Consider the following 25463-nt stretch of genomic DNA (forward strand, 5'->3'; position numbering starts at 1 on the left):
AAATCTGATCAAGCTGAACTATTTGACACTTTAGAGTCAATGGTGTTTTGGTAATAGTAAAGCAATTATTAGGGGGAAAATATCCATAATATATTTTCTCAACTACTACAGCTTCCTTCCTGCATAGATGTGGAATTACTTTATGTATTTATTATCAAATCAAACACAATAGGAATGATTGACACTGCAATCATTTGTTTTTTAAATTCCAGTAAAATACATTTGTGATTAAGAAATGCACTTGTGTTGCAAACACAAAGGTGTTGCTGAATCGTGTACAAAATCTCTATTGGCCACTCTGGATCTATAATATAAACTAATGATGGATAGGCTAATAGGCAGACACACTTTGGAATTTGCAAAAAAAATAAAAAATTGGATTCACAAACCAAATTTTGGGGATTTGCAAAACAAAGTTTTTGATTCACATTACAAAATGTTTAATAACAAATTAGACAAGACTTCCAATAAAAACGTTTTGATCGCAATGTCGATACTTTTTGATTACATAATAAAAAATATCTCCATACACCGGCACTTTGGTTTTATAATGGCCATATACCTGTAGATAATGCCTAAAAAGTGACACAACAACAGACACAAAAAATCCCATGAAACGTCAGACTTTTATTTTAGAACATGTCACAAGGGTTTGTTTGGATTAGGTCTACACACTCCAATCCGTCATTCAGTTTCCTTTGAAAGGCTGAGAAAATGCAACAAACAAAAACAACACAGTGGCCCTTTAATAATGTTATATTTCTACCGCATCGATAGGTGTCAAATCCAAGCAATGTGTAGGATTTAACCGGAAATATACTGTCGAATCTGCCTGACAAATAGGCTACGTTTACATGTTAAAAATGTCCATCTCTCACTTTACACCTACAGTATTTTATATGATAATTTCACGAAAAAAAGGAAGTTAGATCTAGTTCATATCATGATACAAAATTATGTTTTTTTAATTATTAAAATGTCATAAACGTATATTTGCCAGAAGCGTTTTATTCTGAATCTTCCAGGAAGTTGAACGCGCATGGGTGTACGCGCATTGACGGGCAGGTGAAAGCCAGTCAGACGACAACAAGACGCGCACGAGAAAGCACAGACCGCGGGAAGCCCGTCTCATTGTGTTGAAAGGTAGGCGAAGCGCATTTTATTCAACACAAACATGGCGGTTATTTCCACATGTGTTACAGTTACCGTTACAGCTCTCACACCGTCTGTGCTTCTTTCTCCTCCCGCCTTTCTCCTCCGTCCGTCTGTCATTACCGAGAGAGAAGCGGACGGTCCTCCCGGTGGCGCGAGCCTGAGCGCGTTTAATTTCACGCTAGGAGCACTATAAACTAGCCAACATGTGTAGTGTTAGCATGTTGTTGGCCTTTTTGAACGTGTGCGCGTGTCATGTTTTGTTCTATGCGATCCTGAGACTAATAAGGAGACCCTTCTGCGCGCGCGCGTTTGTACGCACCGTAGTGTGCCCGTAACACTAATTCATTTTAATAATACAGACGGTGAAACACCAACAAAGAGAAAAGCTACAAACTACAATCCTAATAGATTACAGATGACGTCATAAACCGTGACCACGCACCTAAACATCCCACTCAAACACACACACACACGCACACACACACACGCACCTACCTATCATAAAGACATCGCGTAAAATCGAGATGTATTGTATCTGTTATTTAAAACAAAGACACAGATAAAACTCAATAATATTTGGGAGACATTGAAAGATATTTTTTTTGTCATTGTGTGTGTGTGTGTGTGTGTGTGTGTGTGTGTGTGTGTGTGTGTGTGTGTCTGTGTGTGTGGCACATTTGTATTTACATATTGGAGCAGATGGATGGTGGTGGAGGGAGGGGGAGGGAGGGGGCGGTGATGGAGGATGGAGGTAGAAGGAGAACCTTATTGTGCCGGTGAGAATGGGAGAGAGGAGGAAGCAGATGGAGTTCACAAAGATCACAACTAGTTTGTGTTGGCTGTTTCTGTTAGGTTAACAGTTCCTTTCTAATTGATTTCCTACTGCTCAGCATTTTGTTTTCAGTGAATTGATTATTTATGTGGGTCCCCTTTATGGAATTAAGCCAATATTAAATAATACACATGCCCACTGACTGAAGAGTAGAAATAAATACATCAATAAATGCATACATGTAAATTAGGCTTGGGCGGTTTTTCATACCTTCCTGACATTTCACCGGGTTATACATGTGACGTATCAGAATCAGCTTTATTGGCCAATTAAGTGTGAACACATACAAGGAAATTTGAGTGTCAATATACATACACAGAAATATACATACAACTAAAACATGGATAACAAACTAATGTGACGGATATGACAGTATGACGATATATGACGTTATATGATGGTATACAACGGTATATGATGGTATATGACGCATATAACGGTATATGACGTTTATAGCGGTATATGACAGTATATGACGGTATATAGCGGTATATGATGGTATATGGCGGTATATGATATATGATGGTATATGAAGGTAAATAATGGTATATGACCCAGTAACACAGCTGGTCACAGGCTTATTCAGCTGCCCCCCGTCACACACACACGCACACACAAACACCCACCGGGCTCTCAGTGCAAGTTATAAAATATGTTCCAATTCCGAATCGATGAAACATCTGATCGGCTCTTCTGATCAGCCTTTAGACAGACCACCAATCAATCTGTTTAGAATGTCAGCTGATCAGTGGCTGCACCTGTCACCTGATCTGAATGCAGAGACTTCAACAAAGCCAACAAGACATTTACAAAACATGAAACTGGATGGATATGACCCTTCACAATGTGTCAGGGGAGTGTTTCTGTTTGTCTCATCAATTTTCTCTCAAACTTCAATCACATTTTTTAATCAAATTATCAAAAACTCACATCCCGACTATAAACAGCTTTTTAAGGTAACATCTTTCCGAGTTCAGCTTCCTGTTCCACTATAGAGACACTGACCTCCGGTGGCGTCTATTGGTCACTACAACACAGCATCATAGACATCATAGACAGAGCAGCGGCAGGATTCATGACGGTGTTGAACTCATACATCGTATACAGTTATACCACCCAAGTCTAATGTATTACATTAAATACAGATTTCATTATTTCAGGGGACTTTCATTTCACAATGCTACATTTATTTTGAACTTATCACACATGGGACGATATGAACATTTAATGTCACAACAAAGTGATTTCCAGGATGTTTTAGTGCCATTTTAAGAGTTTTAAGCATATTTACATGATGATGTCATGAATCTTACTTATTTTGACAGGATAATTGTGACATTAGGTGTTGTGTAAAGTGTGTACTCAGCATGAGCAACGATGGAAGTGTATGTGAGGGCAGAACCGAACGAAGGCAAGCTGCAGCTTTGTCAGGAAGATCGATGGATAGCGCTAAAGCGACGCGAGGAGAAGGGATTTCATACACAGTTCAATGCCTTGCCTCTTTGTTCTCCTCTCTTTCCATCTTGCCATTGTATCGTGTCCGTTGTCACGGCGATGTATAGATTAGTTCCACCCAGTTCTCCCTCCCCTCTCTTTCTCTTGCTCCTTCAGTATGGACGCTCAATTCCAGAACAATCGCTGGCGCCCCTCCCTCCCTCGCTGACGTCACCTCCTGCTGCGTATGAGTGTTTTTGTTGTGCCATGTTGGGTGGGAAAGGAGGAGTTTGCATACAACCGATGTAGGGCAATAATACAAAGACGCACACACACACTGCAGCTTCATATTCACCGACATCAGAGCAGCATTCATCTTCTCATCTTAAAGTGGCAGTCTGTAACATTTTCATCTGTCATTGTATTTTAAGTTCCTATCTATCAAAGAGTGAGTTAAAACAATGGTGGTTGATCATGTGATCACTACGGATCTCCGTGTCTGTGGCCACATTCCCTCTAAACTCTAAATGAGTTTGATCTTTTTCCGTCAGTCAGCAGTGGTTGGTCTGCAGGTGGAGCTACTCACGGAGTGTTTACTTGGAATGGGAAATCAGTAACTTCCAACTGCTGAGTCAGGCTCCCTCTAGTCTAAAGTGTTTGACCAGGTACATTTAATTACTGCTGACTCACAATGGAGGATCAACAGGCAGAGAAAGAAGACCATTCAACTTCCAGTCCAAGAAAAAGAAACAACAAACTAATGGAAGTGAAGAAGGAAAGTCATCAAGAAGCAAAGTGACCGCCAACGAGGGAAAACCAGGGACCTCCTTTCAGTGTGGAGCATTTAAAGGCATCACGCAGATGAGAGACAGTCACACTGTTGGTGAGGGAGATGAGTCCCACAGGCTTGCCTGCAGTTCCATCTACTGCCAGAGAGGCCGCTAGAAGCAACGATCTCAATCCAAATTATGGACTGACACTAGAGTTGGGACGGTATCCAAATTTTGATACCGTCAAACCTCCTCTCTATTTTACCCCGGTATACAGGATTACCGTGACGAATTAAAAGTTATGACGTAAGGCTCAGACGACGTCACCAAAGTCATTAGAGTTTAGCTTCTCCGCCCGAGCCCGACCCGAACCCGGCCCGACCCACGGGCCTTTAAACAAGCGTTTGTGTTCGTTCGTTCTTTTTTTTTTTCTATCATTGCATTTATGCCTAGCTTTCTCCCCTAGTCTGAGGAGAAGGCTAGGCATAAACATTAAATATTATTGGTTATATGTTTAGCAGAGTAGGTCTACGTAAGAAATGTGTACAAAGTTACACAAAGTAAAAAAAAAAAAAAAAAAGACGCTACACATAGTGCGCACGCATCATTCATAACGGTTCCGCTCTGTGCAGCTAAATCAAAGAATAAAGGAGTTACGCTAAAGTGCAACACGGAACTTGGAGACATAAAGGATAAATTAAAAACAGGACAATTAACGTTGAGCAAGTCATCAGGAAAGTCCGAGGTACGGGATCATTTCAAGTGAGTAGTGGGAGAAGGCGATAACATACGTGTCGGCTTTGTCCAGTCATATCCTAATCGCGGCACTAACGTAGCCTATAAAATTATTTGTATATTTTTGTGACTGAGTAGTGGTGCAGCCGCACCCCCACTTCCCACGGATATGCACATACAACAGCCTCATGCATGAAAAATAATTGTCGGGTTGAAATCGGGCTCGGACTCTTAATTACAGTTAATGTGTCGGGCCGGTCCGGGTTCGGACAGAACGCGCACGGGCTCGGGTAGGGTCGGGCTTGATTTTCTGGGCCCGAACTAAGCTCTACTTCTCATTAGGTCGGAACCCGAAATACTGGCAAACTGCAGAAGTCGTGTTCTTCTTTAAGACCAGGTCACTCGGTGCACGACTCGCCATCTTCTCTCTCTCTCTCTCTCCTATATAAGTGCATTGCATTTTTTTAATGACGGTATTGAAACTGATCCGTTGCTATTTTTAAGACCCGTGGTATACCGTATTACCGCCCAAGCCTAACTGACACTAAGGAAGGAAGCCAATAAGCTTTTCATGTTGAACTATTCCTTTATTTGACCTCCTCTAGAGTCCGCTGGATGTTACGTTGTTGCTGTTACTCTGATGGGCCAGTCAACTAACAGAACACACTTTTGATCAGGCAGCCTTGACTTCTCTCACACTGTCATCCTCATTGGCTCCACAGAGTTCAGCACTGTGGTTTTGAGGGACCGGCTCATTGATACTGAAGGTGGGGCTTCAGGGCTCATGCGGGTTTTAAGTGGTTTCAGGACTTCGGTGAACTCCTCTGACTTACTCCCGACCCGATCAGACAGCAGAGTTATGTCTTTGTTCTTCTCGAGGGTCTTTTCTGTGAGTGCTGAGCACACAGCCGCTTGCTGTTCAAGGTTCCTCTCAAGTGTATCGTTGGAGTTCCAGTGAGGAGGGACATCGTGAATGATGGTGTGTTTTGGCACATCAACCATCTGCTGTTTGCTCTTCAAAATGTGTGCAGCTACTGTGAAAAAAGACACAACCCTTCCGACTCCACCTGGCAACCTGGTTCACTCCTGTTGCTTTCTGTGATGCTAAATGTATTGTGTGCGTCACTGCATTTAAATGTTTTTAGATTTGTTGTGACAGGAATTGTAGTTCCTGACCTCTCCAACACCGCTTCCTGAAGTCCCTCTACCAGATTTGTGCTTGTGTGTGGGGACGGGTTCGTTGAACATGGCTACCAGCTTCCACATGGGTGATGTGATGGGCAGCCACTGTCACGTAGCTGTAAAGATGGACTTTGTTAATCTTTTTCTCTCTTTGTTCTTCTTTCAGATTGACTGAAGCACAACGATGCCTGTGGCCTCCACCAGGACAGAGCCTGGTGAGACCAGAAACCTCTCCCCCTCCTCATTAGCTGCTATGATCTCAGAGAGGCTAAGTCCTGCAAGACAAGATGTGTTGCTCTGCGATGTAGGCGACGCCACCAATATGAGAAATCATATTACCCGTTTCCACCCTAAACTAACGTTAACAGGGAAAAAACAGCTGTGCCCAACCAGGAAAGTATCATATAGTGTTCTGCTGCACACCCTGGAACTGAGGAACAACGTCGCATCCCGGCGATCGTTCTCAGACACGGCCACACCAACGCTTTACTGTGATACCAATGCTCACGGAGTCACTGAGACACGCAAGTCGAGTGGCACTGACCTACGATTCATAGACCTCCATTACGACAGACTCCTAGTATTATATTAGGGACGACTGCAAGCTAAAGTAAACAACAGCTGTGTAGCAGAGCACAATTAAATCACAACTAAATCACACAAAATAACAACTAAATCACAACTAAATCACACTAAATAACAACTAAATAATAACTAAATCACACTAAATGACAACTAAATCACACTAAATAACAACTAAATAACAACTAAATCACACTAAATCACACTAAATGACAACTAAATCACACTAAATAACAACTAAATAACAACTAAATCACAACTAAATCACACTAAATAACAACTAAATCACACTAAATAACAACTAAATAACAACTAAATCACACTAAATAACAACTAAATCACACTAAATAACAACTAAATAACAACTAAATCACACTAAATAACAACTAAATAACAACTAAATCACACTAAATAACTAAATAACTAAATCACAACTAAATCACACTAAATAACAACTAAATCACAACTAAATCACACTAAATAACAACTAAATAACAACTAAATCACACTAAATGACAACTAAATAACAACTAAATCACACTAAATGACAACTAAAGCAAAGGGGCTGGAGCCGATCCCAGCTGTCATTGGGCGAAGGCAGGGTACACCTAGACAGGACACCAGTCTATCACAGGGAGACATGTAGAGACAGACAGGTCCATCCTGCATGTCTTTGGACTGTGGGAGGAAGCCGGAAAACCCGGAGAGAACCCACGCTCACACGGGGAGAACATGCAAACTCCACACAGAAGGAACCCAAACCCGACCTGGAAATTGAACCCGGGACCCTCTCGCTGTGAGGCGACAGTGTTACCCACTACACCACCGTGCAGGACTTTGTACCATATAATAATAATAATTCATTGGCCTTTTTGGATACTCAAAGACACTTAACATTATATTCTGGACAAATTCATATATTTAAATCCAAAATAGAGATGCATCGTGATGCATCGGGGATCATTTAATAATCAAATCGTGACCCACTGAATCTTTCTGGACTTGAAAATGTTCATTTAAACTGATAAACATCAATTTCATCATTTATGGTGAGAGAGAGAAAGAGAGAGAGAGAGATCCTCCAAATTAATTATTATCTCTGCTTTAGACATCTGCACCCCAACAGACAATTCAGTAACCTTTCCATGCCAGCAGTAATATAACTGTGTGTGTGTGTGTGTGTGTGTGTGTGTGCGTGCGTGCGTGCGTGCGTGCGTGCGTGCGTGCGTGCGTGCGTGTGTGTGTGTGTGTGCGTGCGTGCGTGCGTGTGTGTGCTATAGGGCCCCAGGTTTTGGATGCAATGAGCGACAGCACCACCAGCTCCACCACAGCCAACGACCTGGACCTCATCTACCTGAAAGGCATCATGGAGAGCCCTCTGGTATGGTGCTGGGTTTTGGGGGGAGAAACTGATACGGCGTAGTATTGATATATTATTACGTAGCAATATTGTTTTTATAGAGAGATGCCACTTAAGAATCGCACATATATATATATATATATATTGTGATAATATTGTATCATCATGGTCCTCTCGGATTCCCACCCCTATGCAGTACGCACAAGTACACACTTGTAATTCCACCAGGGATTAGAATAGACAGTCCATCTATGATATATGGTTGTGTTTATGTGTGGTGGTGTTAGGAGCAGGAGGAGAGCCTGAAGGAGCCGCGTCCGTCTCCAGTGAGGGAGAACAACGTGGAGCTCCTGCAGGAGATCCTCAGTGAGCTGGACCCCTTCACAGACCACTCTGAAACTGCAGCCGAGCTCACCCACATCCTGACACAGCCTCACTTCCAGGTGGAGAACACACACAAATACACAGAAAACACACCTGCAAATGTTATCTTAGTTGTTTTTCTGAATCAGAAGATAATATGGCTTTTTGAACGATCTGACTTTAACATTAAATGTCTTCCTTTTTGGCTCGCCAGTCTCTACTGGAGACTCATGACTCAGTGGCCTCCCAGGCATGTGATAGCCCGCCCCCCAGCCCATGTGAATGTGTGGATCATGAGCAGGAAGACGGCCAAACCCAAAATCTGCACCTGCCACCCGACGCAATCCGCATGGTGGGCATACGCAAAGTGGCAGGGGAGCATCTGGTGGGTAACATGAGCACACAAACACAGCTGAGTTAATGTGAAATACAATAACAGCATCCAGTCAGTCAGTCAAAGAGGCTGTGAGGAAAAGGTTAAAAGGTTAAAGGTTATCTTTACTATCCCACCAGGGGACAATAGTTTTGCAGCCATACTTGGATATTAACAACACTTATATGTTTATTAACAAGTCTCCTGAAACCATCATTTTGAACAACGCTGCACACTCAGCCGTATAATCTTGCTTATGAACGTTAACACTACAGCCTCGGTTGTTGTTTTGGCATGTGGATCATTTGGGGGCAGCTTGCCTGTAATTGTCCTCTTCAGTGCCGTGTGGTTGGGCTTAGATATCTCTGCTGATGTCTGCTTCAATGGTTTCAGAGATTTGTGGTATTCTCACAACATTTCAGGTCTAGTTTGCACATCTTCCACATGGCCTGGCTTTTGTCCAGCTCGCCTCTGTCCTCGTACACTTTCAATCCACAACACTGCCAGACGTCTGCCTTCAGGCCTGACGCTGCTGTCAGAGGAGCTCAAGACTTAATGCAGAGGATACAGGACATTTCTTGTGAATCGATATCGGACCTTCCAGAGGAAGATATGAATCGGAAAATCTTTTTTCCTAGTCGACTACACGACCGAGCCTGTTTGTTAACATTAGCAACATTAACTTAACTTCACTCGTCTATTAGCTGCTCCGCTCTGTGTGTGTGTGAGTGTGTGTGTGTGTTGTGTGTGTTAGAGTTGGGCGGTATCCAAATTTTGATACCGTCAAACCTCCTCCCTATTTTACCCCGGTATAAGACTACCGTGACTAATTAAAAATGATGACGGCACCAAACTCATTAGAGTTTAGCTTCTGCGGAGAAGCTAAACTCTAACGGGCCGGGTCGGGCCGAAATTTCCCACCGCTACCCTCGGGCTTGGTCGGGCTGGGCCTTTAAACAAGCGTTTGTGTTCGTTCGTTCTTTTTTTTTTTCTATCATTGCATTTATGCCTAGCCTTCTCCCCTAATCTGAGGAGAAGGCTAGGCATAAACATTAAATATTATTGGTTATATGTTTAGCAGAGTAGGTCTACGTAAGAAATGTGTAAAAAAAAATGATTTGACCACGGAGATCGGAGTTGCGGCTGGCTTGACCGCGGTGGGAAACCGGGGGTGCGGCTGCACCACTACTCAGTCACAAAAATATACAAATAATTTTATAGGCTACGTTAGTGCCGCGATTAGGATATGACTGGACAAAGCCTACTACTCACTTGAAATGATCCCGTACCTCGGACTTTCCTGATGACTTGCTCAACGTTATTGTCCTGTTTTTAATTTATCCTTTGTGTCTCCCAAGTTCCATGTTGCACTTTAGCGTAACTCCTATATTCTTTGATTTAGCTGCACAGAGCGGAACCGTTATGAATGATGCGTGCGCACTATGTGTAGCGAGCAAGCCCGAGGGTAGCGGTGGGAAATTTCGTCCCGACCCGGCCCGTTCGGGTCGGGCTCGGGCGGAGAAGCTAAACTCTAATGAGTTTGGTGACGTCGTCTGAGCCTTACATCATAATTTTTAATTAATCACGGTAGTCTTATACCGGGGTAAAATAGGGAGGAGGTTTGACGGTATCAAAATTTAAGCTCCATGTTGCACTTTAGCGTAACTCCTTTATTCTTTGATTTAGCTGCACAGAGCAAATTTAAGTGCGGCTGATTTGACCACGGAGATCGGAGTTGCGGCTGGCTTGACCACGGTCACTTCCCACGGATATGCACATACAACAGCCTCATGCATGAAAAATAATTGTCGGGTTGAAATCGGGCTCGGGCTCTTAATTACAGTTAATGTGTTGGGTCGGTCCCGGTTCGGACAGAACGCGCACGGGCTCGGGTCGGGTCGGGCTTGATGTTCTGGGCCCGAACTAAGCTCTACTTCTCATTAGGTCGGAACCCGAAATACTGGCAAACTGCAGAAGTCGTGTTCTTCTTTGAGACCAGGTCACTCGGTGCGCGACTCGCCATCTTTCCTCTCTCTCTCTCTCCTATATAACTGCATTGCATTTTTTTAACGACGGTATTGAAACTGATACCGTTGCTATTTTTAAGACCCGTGGTATACCGTATTACCGTATTACCGCCCAAGCCTAGTGTGTGTGTGTGTGTGTGTGTGTGTGTTTCCACATAACGATGGCACCATTTAACTTCAAGCCAGCCCTACTTGGCAGAAGGTCATGCATTGTTTGGGTTTACTCCTGTAGATGCTGATTGTGTTTTCATTAATGATACAAACAATCACCCACATTGTGTTTCAGGGTGTAACGTTCAAGGTGGAGGGTGGTGAGCTGATCATTGCCCGCATCCTCCACGGAGGCATGATAGACCAGCAGGGACTGCTGCATGTCGGAGATATCATCAAAGAGGTAAGGTAGACCATTCCGTCTAGTTGACCTTTACTGACCTCCTGCATTCTTTTCATTTATGGTGGGAGTGCCTTGAAATTTAAAGTAGTACACACTGAATACCCTCCAGGATTTCACAAGCTTTTTGGGGGATTGTTGCAGAATTAAATACCTGGTGTCACAGCAGGGTTTTTTTTATGTGTCTGTTGCAATGTTTAATTGGGGAGCAAACACATTTTTTTGTTGCTGTTGTATAATTAATAAAAAAGTCAAAGGGAACTTGTACCAGTGAGATTAAACGGCTAATAACACAACTTATGTGTTATAATAACTAATTATAACACAAGCTGCCTACTTGTAAATGTAAAGAAGGTCACTGGAGGGGTTTCTCATGTAAACACACCAAGTAAAAATCAGCTGTGATCCAGATCAGACCGGAGACAGAACCACAGTAGTACTAGCTGTTGTCTGACGTTCATACTTTTTAAACAGAAAACACTGTCCAAAAGGACAAACATGTAACTGATCTGAACCGTGGAGGACCTTGAGGCTGGGTCTTCTGGTTCAATGTTTCCGGCTCACCAAGCTCTTGTGTTTATATTTGTGAACTCCTTGGCGCCGTGAATGCATGTGTTGACAAAGAAGATCCGATGTGTCGGCAGGTGAATGGCCGAGAGGTGGGCCGCGATGCCCGGGTGCTGCAGGACGAGCTGCAGGCAGCCAGTGGAAGTGTCGTTCTGAAGATACTGCCCAGCTACCATGAAGCCATCCCGCCAACACAGGTGACTGGTACAGAGTGGACACGCAGTTCTACAACCTTAGGTGCTGACTGTGCATTATGGCAGTGAGGACATGTAGGTCTGTATCTAGGGATGTCGATGCCCAAACTGAATGATGCTGAGCTGTAGAGGAACAACACAGTACACTTACTAGCCAACTGTTTCCACCTAATAATGCTACAACCTGAACAACAAATCTGTGTGGAAATCAGTGAGAGCGCTAGTTCAAGTTAGCCATTAGCCGTTAGCGGTCAGTGGGCAGCACAGTCCTGCTGAACCTGTTTAACCCGATCCACAGCCATATGAATCTGCTGACAAAACAAAACGGGGACAGTGGTGTTTCTTTTCAACTGTTGCTCAAAGTTTAGATCCTTACTAAAACCTTTGCTCAAATTCTATCAGATTTGGTACATTTGTAGTGAAGGAGTTGCTGAAGATGATTAATGGCATCTTTGTGCCTGGAATCATTGTTTGCATTTTATGAAATGTGAAATTTCTATCCTCGTCTATTGTTTTCACTTATTAGACAGAGGCTAACAATGATTCCAGCCAGAGAACTTAGAGCCAGAGAACTTAAAATCGCTTGTTTCTTCTCATAAGATTTTAAATGAAATAAATAGAAAAGTCAGATGGGAAAAAACAATACTGCTCTAAACTGCTACTATTAAGTTATTCAATAAATATAATATTTACAACTAAACTAAACATGTCAAATATAAATGACATTAACACTCCCAGCTTGTAGGCCTGCTCAGATTTCTTTTTATTGTCATGAAGGGCAGAGTGACTTTCTGGCTGAAACACATGTTGATGGAGAAGGAACTTCATACCTTAGTGGGTCATGCTATGTAGAGTCGAGGTGAAGTCTGAACAGGTGAGTCTTGAGCCTTTTTCGGAAGATGGCAAATGACTCTGCTGTCCTGACATTGGTCGGGAGTTCGTTCCACCACTGAGGCGCCAGAACAGAGAAGAGTCTGGACTTTGCTGAGCGACATTTGTTTGATTTCAGTGATGGTGGTACCAGCCGGCCAGCTGAAGTAGAGGAGCCAAGTCCTCGCTTCGGGGCATGAGGTTTGACCAGTGTTTGAAGGTAGATGGGTGCCGTTCCATTGATGGCCCTGAAGGCCAGTGCCATCGTCTTGAATTGGATGCGTGCTGGAACAGGAAGCCAGTGGAGGTCACGGAGGAGGGGGGTCACATGGGAGAATTTGGGTAGATTGAAGATAAGGCGTGCTGCAGCGTTCTGGATACGCTGCAATGGTTTAATCGCAGAGGCCGGGAGTCCGGCCAGGAGAGAGTTGCAGTAGTCAAGGCAGGAGATGACCAGTGCTTGGACCAGGAGTTGCGTTGCATCCTTTGTGAGGAAGGTCCGAATCCTGCGGATATTGTAGAGGGCAAATCTGCAGGATCGGGCCACAGCAGTGATGTTGGGGGTGCAGGATAGTTGGTCATCGAGGATTACACCCAGGTTCCTCGCAGTTGACGACGGCAATACTGTGATGCCCTCGACAGTGGCCGACAGGTCCATGCGAGGGCAGTCTTTCCCTGGGATGAAGAGGAGTTTGGTTTTATTCAGGTTAAGCTTGAGGTGATGTGCAGTTGTCCAGACAGAGATGTCAGCCAGACAGTCCGAGATGCGAGTTGCAATGTGAGTGTCAGAGGACGGGGGAAAAGAGAGGAACAGCTGGGTGTCATCTGCGTAGCAATGGTAGGAGAATCCATGCAATGTGATAACAGAACCTAGTGATCTGGTGTATAGTGAGAACAGAAAGCGGTCCTAATACTGAGCCTTGAGGGACACCCATGTCCAGAGAACAGGGTTTGGACATAGAGCCATTCCATGTGACCTGAAAGGTGCGATTTGTCAGGTATGATGTAAACCAGGTGAGAGTCAGTTATGCCAAGTTCAGCCAGAGTGGAGAGGAGGATTTGGTGGTTGACTGTGTCGAATGCAGCAGATAGGTCATGGAGAATGAGAACGGAGGAGTGGGATGAGGCTCTGGCATCTCGCAGGGACTCGGTCACTGTGAGGAGGGCCGTCTCAGTGGAGTGCAGTGTTTCCCGCAGGATTTTTTTCAGCAGCGGTGGTGTGGCCCCCGAACCCTCTAGGGGGGTCCGGGGGCCCCCCTAGAGGGTTCGGGGGGGGGCCGCCGGGTTCAAGATGGTGCTCACGGACCAGCAAAAAATTCGGCCCCCCCCGGCCGAATTTTTTTTGTACCCTTTACATTGGAATGCATGAATCTGGTGCACTTTGAGAGGAGAATATGCACTTAAATCCTATTCAAACAGTCCTGTGTATTACTGTAGAGGGGATTATTGGTGTTGTAACTTTGCCTTTTGTGTCTTCATTTACAGATTTTTATATTTTTCAATTAGACAGTAAAAAAAAAAAAAGCAAATAATATCTCACAATTATTTATTGATATGACACAAACAATGCAAATTGATTAAGCTTGTTATTGCTTAAAACACTTCTTCTTAGTCTTGGGAGTCAAAAAGTGATGAGAAAATTATAAAATAAATATAAGTTATACATAATAGAAACTATTCATGATCTTTTAAGAAGTCCTTAGGTTTTTTCCCTGCATTTATGCTAATGACCACATGCTTACAGGCGATTAGCATAAATCCCTAACTAAAATACGCGATGAAAACGGATTTTATATGGCAATAAAGAACAACATCGGATCTAACAGTATGGATTCATTTTTCAAAGTTCCCGAAAAAACCTAGGCTATAAATTCCTGACTGGATATAAGCTCCTGTAAAGGCTATGAGTGATCCCAAAAAGAGCGACAACACGCACACACACACACAGGCCTACACACACACACAATACTAGAGGAAAAACGGCACGGAGGTTGCGGTTTATAGATACAATAAAATGATTGGGCTCAGAGGGTTTTTAACACTGGTGGTCATGTAGCGATACATTTTAGCAACTTATTTTCTCTCTCTCTCTCTGTCTGTCTGTCTCTCTCTGTCTGTCTCACTCTTTCCTTCTTTCTTCGATCTTCCGCTTCACTCGCTACTGCTAGAATCAATGTAACTTTGCAACCGTGTAGGGTAGCCTGCTGCCAACAACTGCCACACTCGCTGTGTATTTTTCTTCTTTGATGTTGGTTACGTGACGATGTGCCGCGTGCTGCGCAATTGACGTTACGCGCTGTACATTTTCTAAAAGGAGCTACGTAAAAAAAAGGATTTTTATTGCAGCGGCGGACAAAATTCGGCGCGCCGCTGCTGTGTGAACGTGGGGGAAACACTGGAGTGAGCAGTCCTGAATCCTGATTGATTAGGGTCTAGGAGGTTGTTCAGCGAGAGATAGGATGACAGTTGGTTGTAGGCGGCACGTTCCAAGGTTTTAGAGAGGAATGAAAGAAGAGATACAGGTCTGTAGCTTTGGATGTCAGTAGCGTCTAGGGTGGGGTTTTTAAGGAGAGGCTTCACGATAGCCGTCTTAAAAGCCGCTGGAATGAGACCTGAGGTGAGGGAGGAGTTGATCAGTAGGGATGGGACGAAATATCGTTTGGTGAAATATCGCAATACAAAACATGACGATACGCATCGAGTTTGAAAAAAATGGATCGTGAAATGAAGACTAGATGGAACTGCTTTCCTGAGTGGATGTTGAAGTCACCGAGGACGACGAGTGGTGTGCCATCATCAGGGGAGCAGCTCAGGAGGGCATCCATCTCATCCAAAAAGTCACCGAGAGGACCGGGTGGGCGATAGATCACTATGTGTAGATCGGGGTAGGTGGTCCAGGGGAAGGACCTGGTAGGACCATCTGGGTGAGATGAGGAGCCCAGTTTGTCCTCCTCGCCCTGTTCGTCTTGGGGAGTGTGAAAACGAGTAGGCAGTTGAAAGGGCAGCTGGAGTGGCAGTGTTTTCTGGGGTGATCCAGGTCTCTGTGAGGGCCAGGAAGTGGAGAGTCTGCAGGGAGGCATACGCTGATGGTGTCTGCCTTCTTGACTGCAGACTGGCAGTTCCACAGCCCCCCTAGTACTTCAAGGTCCTTACCGGTGGAGAATGGTGGGTAGCAGAGATTGGATGGGTTACAGCCTCGAGTGAAGGGTCTCTGGTAAAATCTTCTCCAGTGTGATGTCCTGACTGGGATAAGACACATGGCTGCGATGGGGGGGGAGATGTTATGTCTACCTCAATGGACTTCCTCGATGGACTCCCACAGGTAGACTCCCTTTGTCTTTGTTCAGCTGTCTTCGTTCTGATGTCCTGACGCTGTAGTGACAGCCTTTTAAGTGCTGAGTTCACCTCATGCACTGACTGTGGCCCCTCCCTCCAATCAAGTCTATTGACTACAGCTGAGCTGGCTGAAACTAGCTGATTACTCACTTAGCATAGACAGCTGAACAAGAATTTAAACAACAAGCTATCAACACAAGACTAAATGTTACAACTAGCTTTACTCACACAATGCCTAAACCCAAATCTACAATTAGTTTCTGACTTACCAACAAGAGACAAAGCAGCTTCCTTCCTTTCTCCAGACAAAATGTGGTTCGATTAACGATACAGTAGTTCTACTCTATTCAATTCTATTCAAGGACAATTCATTTTTATTTTTTTTTCTGATCTGATTCGATTCTGTAAACCACGATTCTATTCAGTAACTTGTAACCAAATTCTATATCCATGAAGTAAACATGCAATAATGCGAGTGAGACTATCAGACCACAGAATTACTTATTTAACATATTTATTCTATAAAAAAGTAGTCCTGCCTTATATTTTATGCTGAATACAAAAATGTAATTAAACATTGCTCAGTTATTTCTAAAATGTTTCAGTAGACTACATACTGGCAGGGGAGAGAGTGTCTTAAACATATTAAAACATTAATCATAATTAAGAATCAGGATTCATACGATTAAATGCATGTATAGCGATTATTGGTGAAGCCAAAACGATTCATTCTATTTATCTATTTTAGCAGATCGATTTAGTTGAATCTATACGACAGACAATCAACTGAATCGTTACACCTCTAGTTTAGATACTTAATATGTTTGTGTGGGAACACCACAAGCTTGACGATTCACATTTGGGTAAACGTCTGTATATATGTATGTATGTATAGTATATGTGTACATTTACATCATTAGGTGCTTGTACGGGCCACAAATGGTGTTGTGACTTCCCTTTCTGTGTGTGTGTGTTCCCAGCTCTTCTTTAAATGTCACTACGACTACTGCCCAGCCAACGACAACTTGATTCCCTGTAAGGAGGCGGGCTTAAGGTTTGAGACGGGAGACATCCTCCAGATAGTCAACCAGGACGACGTCAACTGGTGGCAGGTGGAGTCCAACATTCAAATGTTCTGAGAGCGGTTCAAATTCAGATCGTCTTCAGATCCAAAGACTGAAGGAGTGTCAGTGTGTTGTTATGAATGTATGCGTTGTACAGGCCCGTCATGTGGAGGGTGGCAGTGCAGGGCTGATCCCCAGTCAGACGCTGGAGGAGAAGAGGAAGGCGTTTGTCAAGAGAGATGTGGAGCTGGCCCCAGCAGGTAACTGTAAAGACAGAATAATGACAACAAGGAAATGATCAATAACAATATGATTATTAAGGAAGAAAGATAAAATACCCCCGTGCACAACAGCGCTTCTCTTATTTCCAGTAATCTTTCTCCCCTGGGTGCAGCTGGTGCACCAATGAGACGACCATGCCAGCACACACCAGGGTACTGGGATATTATTTTATTGACAAAAGACATTTAAAAAACAAGACAGCGTGAAGGATATTATGCATATGCTTCATCAGATTCACTTTGTCTTAAATAATCTGAAGAGAAACGCAAACCCCCCTCCAGCTCCATCACACAAGTCAAAAGTAATACTAGGCAGAAGTAACTGGCTATTAATATGAATACATTAGAATATATTTCTATCACAACCTAGCCTACGCATTTCCAAAAGGTACCACACATACAGTATAAGGAACTCATAATAAGAAACACATCAGAAAGCAATGCGGAAAACAAAATCATATGACATACTTGCAGAAGAAAAATACAAGATAGAAAATAGTTAAATATGGCTGTGCAAGTTTGAGAGGGGAGGTTAACAAGGTTTTTAGTGGCTCGGCTGTATTTAACTAAGAGGCCACTGGCAGGTAGAGAAAAAAAATTAGATACAAGCAAAGTTACAAAAATGCACTCAAATCCAACGACTCATTCAATCCAATAAAACAAATACAGATGAATATAATGATGACGGAGAGCAGATGGGTGAGAGATCTGAGGCAAGCCTCTGGGTTTAGCTTTAGTGGGATTGAGTTGAGATTTGAAGGTGTAGCATTTAGCAACTGTCTTATGTTTTATTACTCTGGTACCTTCTCTACTTGACATGGTGCTCATTGTTCCCATCTACAGCGTTTTGCTGTTTTCACACTGCCATCTGGTGGCGAATCCCATGTCTGTATATACCTGTCAAGGAAAATTAAATTACCCAGGATCAAAGGAGCTTTAATGAACCGAAGGGATATAGAAATGTCTAAATGTTTACAATCCCCCAAACTCCAAATGTTTAATAACTGTAAAACAAGTAATGTGATTTCTAAAGAAGCTTTAGGCCCCGATCAAACCAAGATTGCAGCAGCTGCTTGGTGGAAAAACGCCTCTTGGCAAAACAGCAGACGATCCTGTGGAGCGGGGGTGTGATCAACCAGGCGATGAAATTTGATTAACAGGGATCAAATGGATTCAAGTCGACGTCGAGCTCTTGATGTTTTTCTGAAAAACAACCCCATAAAAAGACATCAAAAGATATAGTTCATCGTGATTAAAAACCACAAAGCTTTCATCATCGTTTCTCTGCCACATCTACCTCTCACTCCATTTGATTGGCTGCCTGGGCCCGTGTGACATGGACGAGTTTGATGTGCGGAAAAGTTGAGAATATGCATAATATTTTATGCACGTCTAAAAACAGCTAGATAAAGGCAACGTGCAGCACAAGAGAGGAGTGTAGGACAGAAAACGTGGTTTTGCAGGTCTGACCTTCCAAGCGGCGTATCTCGGTGTGCTCCGCCCCTCACACTTGGGAAAACTTCAAAATGATAGTGGGCTGTAGAGGAAGCCCAGAAATGTGAGAATCATATTTTTCCAATTCATCTTGCTAAAAATATCCAGCACCCTTACAGGGAAACGATAGATGAGAAGATTGACTGTTTCTTACTACTGGTTGCCATGCAAATTGTCCTGACCAAGAAATAGTTTGGCACAGAACGCCGATAAATGAGCCAGTGATCGGGAGGCGTGCAAATTGACAATCACGTTAATGTTTGACTTCAGTGCCCTTATCGAACTCTATGCCTCATTTGTGTGACAGGAAATCTTTGTACTGGTGTTGGCGGGAAGAAGAAGAAAAAAATGATGTATGTGACCACCAGAAACGCAGGTAACAAAGCCCACGCTGTAAAGTGTGGTAGTATTTGTGTAGCCCTAAGGTGAAATGATATCCTGAGAAATTGGCGTTACGAATACATTTCTCCCTTGTGAAACTGTCTTTTCCCCAACTCTCCTGCATTTCCCTCATATGGGTCTTCCCCTCTAACCTCCTTGGATCCTTCCTCTTTCTCGTCCTCCCTCAGAGTTCGACAGACATGAGATATTGCTCTACGAGGAGGTGGCCAAGGTGCCCCCTTTCAAGAGGAAAACTCTGATTTTGATCGGTGCCCAAGGCGTGGGGCGGCGGAGACTGAAGAACAAGCTCCTGCTGAGGGATCCACTACTGTTTGGCACCACCATTCCATGTATGACGTTAGATTTCTTAAAGTGGTCTATTGCTAGGCATGTACTCCTTAAGGAGGAACTGCTCCCCAAAGTTTCGGTTGAGGTTGCCTCTAGCCTGGAATTTTGTGCCTGGAGAACTTGACAGAAAAGGACACGCAGTCCCGTCTATCACTCAGCTAGTTAGCTAGTTAGCTAGCTAGTGTTGCTCTTTCCAAGTGTTACACCCCAGCTAGGGGACCAGAGACGCAACATGAAGGCGAGTTCCTCCCCTCGTCCAAAGCAGCGATACAACACTGGGTCAGTTTTAGAGGTGATATCAGGTTCATTTATTACACGGGGTAATTAATTTACATGTATCACATCAAACTAAGATTAGCTTCGAGGTGGACCAAGGCCACAATAACAAACAAAACAAGAGGGAGGATCAATCTGACCTATAAAACGTCAAAAGGACAAACTCTAACCTCCCTACCTAACAAACAGGAGAGAACAGAAGAACCAAATGGGCAGTCCACCCCTACGAGAACACACAAAACTACTCCAATAACGAAACATTTCCACAAAGATGCGGCTGGTTTATAGCGTTATATTTGTGCCACATTTATGAAGGAGCAATGTGAGATTTTGAGCGCAGAAAAATATATTTTGCGAGCACAGAAATTATATTTTGAAGAGAAATGATACGCGAGCAAAACATAATTTCATTTGAGCAGGCAAAAATATATTACTCTCACTCAGTTTTACTCATGCCCTCTCTCAAACTCTTGCTCGCTGCGCTGCAGACCGCTGCACGCGCGCTCTCAATCTGTCCCTTCTGTGCGCGCTCAACTTTGTCTATATGCTCGCTCAACGTGGCACAGCGTTACAAATGTGCCACAATAGCAACCAATCAGAGACTTGGAGAAGCTCAATTCTGATTGGCTGTTTCGTCTTCAATCACAACGCTTCCATAACACGCCGAATGAGTGGGATTTTAGATTTCCAGCCGGCAGAATGGCTAGAAATTCATAACTCACCTGACTTTGTGGCGTATTATTGTTTTCACCATTTCATTCTGCCGGCGAGGAAATGCCCTCTCTGCCCTTGCCGCCGCCGTCTATGGAGCTTTTGAAGCTGGGGTCCTGGTGAGCCAACCAATCCCGCTGCAGTCTGGGAACCAGTCCTCCAATCGGGTGGCAGCAGGCCTCCCTCCTGTCCTCTCACCCGTTCATCTGGATAATTAAGCACAAGCAAAAAACTACTAAAACAAAAAAAACGTTTAACTTGCCGTTCGTAATGGCCTTTCCAATTATCCAATTATGCTAATTGCTAATGCCAAACTCTAGCAGTAATCACCAATGCTAATTGCTAGCGCTAATTGCTAATACCAATCCCCAATGTTGGCAACTGTTATCACTATGCTAAGGTAAGCGCTGTCAAGCTCTGTTAATGTGAGAAGATGCAGTTTAAACAAACATTTGTGAATATGAGTATGTGTATGTTAGCAGTTTGCATTAGCGTAGTCTAATTGAAAGAGCCGGTGCTACTCTTTTCTCCACGTTAGTGATTTTAGCTTCATTTGAGTCACCTGACTCTAGATCAGCTAATAGCAAAATTCAATGTCTGTAGCTGTGTTTCAACCAGTAGAGGGCAGTCAAGATGTATAATTATAACAATATGTAGACGTCAAATAGTTTGCATTTGATTATCTAGGTTTGGACCAGAATCAGCAACACTACAAAATACCAGATTTGGTTTTCAACTGAAAAAGGTGGTTTTGGGGTTTAGTTACTCTTCAAGATGTATAAATGAATGAATAAATATTAGGAGCAATTGATACAGATATTAATTGTTTTTACAAGGAGCCAAAGGTGGAGGGGAAATACATATGTATGCATACGTGACGGGGTTCTTGTGGTTGTCCAGACACCTCCAGAAAGCCCAAAAAGGAAGATCGTGAGAGTCGGATGTACGCCTTCACCAGCCGCAGCAAGATGGAGACCGACATCAAGAATGGCCGCTTTCTCGAACATGGAGAGTACGACGGCAACCTGTATGGAATCAAGATGGACTCCATTCATGAGGTGGTGGAGGCGGGACGTGTCTGCATACTGGACGCCAACCCTCAGGTACACATATATCCACCCACAACATTGTTTAGAAGCAACTTAATATCCTATTTCACATGGAATATACCATTTTTAAACTCAAACATCCCCACCTCTGCAGTTACCCCACAAACACTGACGACCCCTCCCACCTCACAGCTGCCAGATCACTGCTGCAGCCTCCCCCCATCTCAGTAGAGGGACTGTAGAGTGACAGAATAGAGGGGGTTTAATTAAAGCAGAGACAGTGAACTTTAAAGTGGTGGGCCATAAGACCAACGACCACAGACTTTGGGCTCCAAAAGGCCAAACGCTGGTGGTGAGCCTGAGGGGACTCTGGGAGTTAATTCCTACAAGTGACTCATTCACTTAACACAGTCATGTGAACCGGGTTTCATGCAGCTGGAAAGAAGTTACATCGGTTTTATTCTTGTTCATATCCATCATGGCATAAATGCAGTAACAGTGAACCAATGTGAAGTTAAGAAACAGTGGTGAACAGAGATCCTCTAATTTACAATTGCATATCATCATTTGTGCACCAACTTTGTCTTTTATCAATGGCAATACATCTGTGGTATCCGTCGTGCATCACACAAACCTCCCAACAGGAAGGAGCGAGTGCTCTCCTCCCGTAGAAGGTGGATGCCAACCTCTGTTCAATGAACACATCTTTGACGGTTTACCAACATGCCAGCAGTGTTTTTGCAATATTAATAGTTTATATGAGAAAAGGTTGATACGTTGCGTCCATATACTGGTACGATATTAGCAATCAAAATATGATACTATGCTGTAGGAATTTCCCCCCCAAACCCATATAGAAAAATATGTATTTAAAAAGTGGAATAATCAAACAAATGCAAAATAAATAAATGTGTTTTAAAAAAAATCAACATGAAAAGATATAAGGGAAAATGAATTAAGAAATCAAATAAATGGGGGAAATTAATACAAAGGTAAGAAAATAAAGAAGCATGTTCTATATAATACTAAATGGCTAGTTATTTAGAGTTTGGCAGCTGCAGTGGGAGAGATAAAGAGGGTCATTCAGTGTCTCCAGCTCACAAACGTATGTGTGTTCTAGTCTCTCAAAGTGCTCAGGACCTCCGAGTTCTTGCCCTACGTGGTGTTCCTTCAGTCCCCAGACTTCGAGGTGCTCAAGGTGATGAACCAATCAGCTGTGGAGGCCGGGGTGGAGCCGAAGACACTGACGGTAAGAAACACGGGCGCCGTCCTCCTTTACATGTGGAGAAAAAGAACATTGTCTTGAGTCCGGTGCTTTGTGTTCCAGGATGAAGAGCTGCAGAGGACGTGTGACGAGAGTGCTAAGATCCAGGCAGCCTGCGGTCACTACTTCGACCTCAGCATCATCAACGACAACCTGGACGAGACCTACCGCACCGTCAAGGCCGCCCTGGAAACGGTTTCTAAAAACCCCCAGTGGGTCCCTGTCACCTGGGTTTTCTAAAGGAGGCCAGCGAGCGCAGAGGAGGAAGAAAACTATGCCACTGTGTAAATAATGGAAGTTCTTTATTCTCCGTTTAGTTTTCCTGAAGGTGAATTTGACCGCAGCCTATCAGCAGAAACCCATTCTCTTGCTAAACCAGCTGCATTGCAGATACATTGCAGGGTATTTTCTCATAAAGTGTGTGAATAAGACGTCCATTATTTAAACAGGATGATATTTTTCTGGGTGGCGAGGACGGGACGGAATGAGGCGGAGAAGAAGCAAGTGAAAAAAACCAACGCGTTGTGAATGTCAGTCCCTATTTTTGCATGGAGCAACTTTTGTATGTTTTTCAATGATCTGTTTTGTGTTATTACTGATAATCATCAGCAGACTTTCATTACGTACATATCATGATCAATATATAGACACAGAGTCACGGCCCCTCTGGGCTGAACATTTTGGAAATAATCACCATTGCTCATCAGGACTTCAGAGATAGAGATCTTAATTATTATTTAACAGACATTCACACATTTTTTTTAATTATTTCAATTCCTGCTTGGTTTTATGACACACTATTTTCTGGTGGTAACAGCAAATCTGGTTTAAGTCTGCAGGCCCCAGCAGAAACAAATGATTGTCGCGTTGCCTTCCACCAGTAGATGGATCTGATCTAAGATCAGTTCCCAGTCAGACATCCATCATGAATACAGTGTTAGCGGAGATCTAAAGACCCCCGTTATGTTTGTCTGGATACAAACACACACAGGTAATGCTGTACAGAAGCTCTGTTCTCATTCAACATTTATAGAATTTCATGGGTAACACTCACTAATATAATTCCTAATTTGCACTTTTTTATTTGTAGTATTTATTATTTAAAATAAAACAAATTGGTTGTATTTATGAAATCGGTTGTAAAAGGTCTGGTCCCAAACAAATGAACTGAACTGTGAATTAGGTTTTGGGGGAAACATATTGTGTGGTGGATTAGTCCACATCAGGAGGTCTGGATGATGGACTTCCACCAGGAAGCTGATGTCAGTGTCCCGTCAGAACCAAGAAGTTCCATCTTTGTTTTGTTTCAATGTCGTCGTCATTTTTAATCTGTGTAGTTTCATTTTGTCCGTTAAACCACGCGTTCAAACTGATTCTAATCCAATCTGTCTCTCTGGAAACGTAATTGCACTGAGGTACCAGACTCTGGTCGGTACCAGACTCCTGCCCAGTAGTTCCACTATATGACACTTCAATGATAACCTTCAGATTGTCATCAGTAAAAATATGTCAACAGTTAGCTCTCGAGTGAACAACACAGCACAAAGGAGGCAGAAACCCAACGAAGCTGAAGCCCTTCAAAATAAAAGTGTGAAAGCATTAAGAGGATTTAAATTAACCTTTGGAATGTGTTATGCACTCTTGGGCCACTGTCCATGTTATACTGTCCATGTTGCACTGTCCATGTAATACTCTGTGTTACACTGTACATGTTGCACTGTCCATGTAATACTCTGTTACACTGTACATGTTACAGAGTCCATGTAATACTCTGTTGCACTGTACATGTTACACTGTACATGTAATACTCTGTGTTACACTGTACATGTTACACTGTACATGTAATACTCTGTGTTACACTGTACATGTTACACTGTCCATGTAATACTTTGTTACACTGTCCATGTAATACTGTCTGTGTTAGACTGTCTGTGTTAAACTGTACATGTTACACTATACATGTAATACTCTGTGTTACACTGTACATGTTACACTTCGTGTTACACTGTCTGTGTTACACTGTCTGTGTTACATTGTCCGTGTAATGCTCTGTATTACACTGTCTGTTACACTGTGCATGTTACAGTCTGTTACACTGTACATGTTACAGTCTGTGTTACACTGTCTGTCTTACACTGTACATGTTACAGTCCGTGTTACACTGTACATGTTACACTGTCTCTGTTACACTGTCCGTGTTACACTGTCTCTGTTACACTGTCCGTGTTACATTGTCCGTGTAATGCTCTGTATTACACTGTCCATGTTACACTGTACATGTTACAGTCTGTTACACTGTACATGTTACACTGTACATTTTACAGTCTGTTACACTGTACATGTTACAGTCTGTGTTACACTGTACATGTTACACTGTACATGTTACAGTCTGTTACACTGTACATGTTACAGTCTGTGTTACAC

The 25463-nt window shown here is 43.2% G+C and overlaps 2 protein-coding genes across 2 annotated transcripts in view; one reads left to right on the forward strand and one right to left on the reverse strand.

Moving 5' to 3' along the window:
* Window positions 1–1048: 1048 nt before the first annotated feature.
* On the forward strand, window positions 1049–24908 carry mpp2a (MAGUK p55 scaffold protein 2a). The gene is made up of 14 exons (XM_084036235.1): window positions 1049–1143; window positions 6275–6323; window positions 7971–8071; window positions 8338–8493; window positions 8628–8798; window positions 11100–11207; window positions 11849–11968; window positions 17152–17283; window positions 17393–17495; window positions 19318–19386; window positions 19580–19741; window positions 21627–21829; window positions 22896–23024; window positions 23103–24908. The coding sequence occupies exons 2-14, from the start codon at window positions 6293–6295 to the stop codon at window positions 23277–23279; spliced, it is 1662 nt and encodes a 553-aa protein (XP_083892361.1). The 5' UTR covers window positions 1049–1143; window positions 6275–6292; the 3' UTR covers window positions 23280–24908.
* LOC311030477 (carbonic anhydrase-related protein 10-like) overlaps window positions 3840–25463 on the reverse strand; it is a 176317-nt gene continuing 154693 nt past the window's right edge. The window contains exon 10 of the transcript XR_014598987.1: window positions 3840–3912. The gene's annotated coding sequence lies outside the window, so the exon portion shown is untranslated. The remainder of the gene's footprint in view (window positions 3913–25463) is intronic.

The sequence above is a fragment of the Eutrigla gurnardus genome (genome assembly GCF_963514095.1).
Source record: "Eutrigla gurnardus genome assembly, chromosome: 20".
Classification (NCBI taxonomy): Eukaryota; Metazoa; Chordata; class Actinopteri; order Perciformes; family Triglidae; genus Eutrigla; species Eutrigla gurnardus.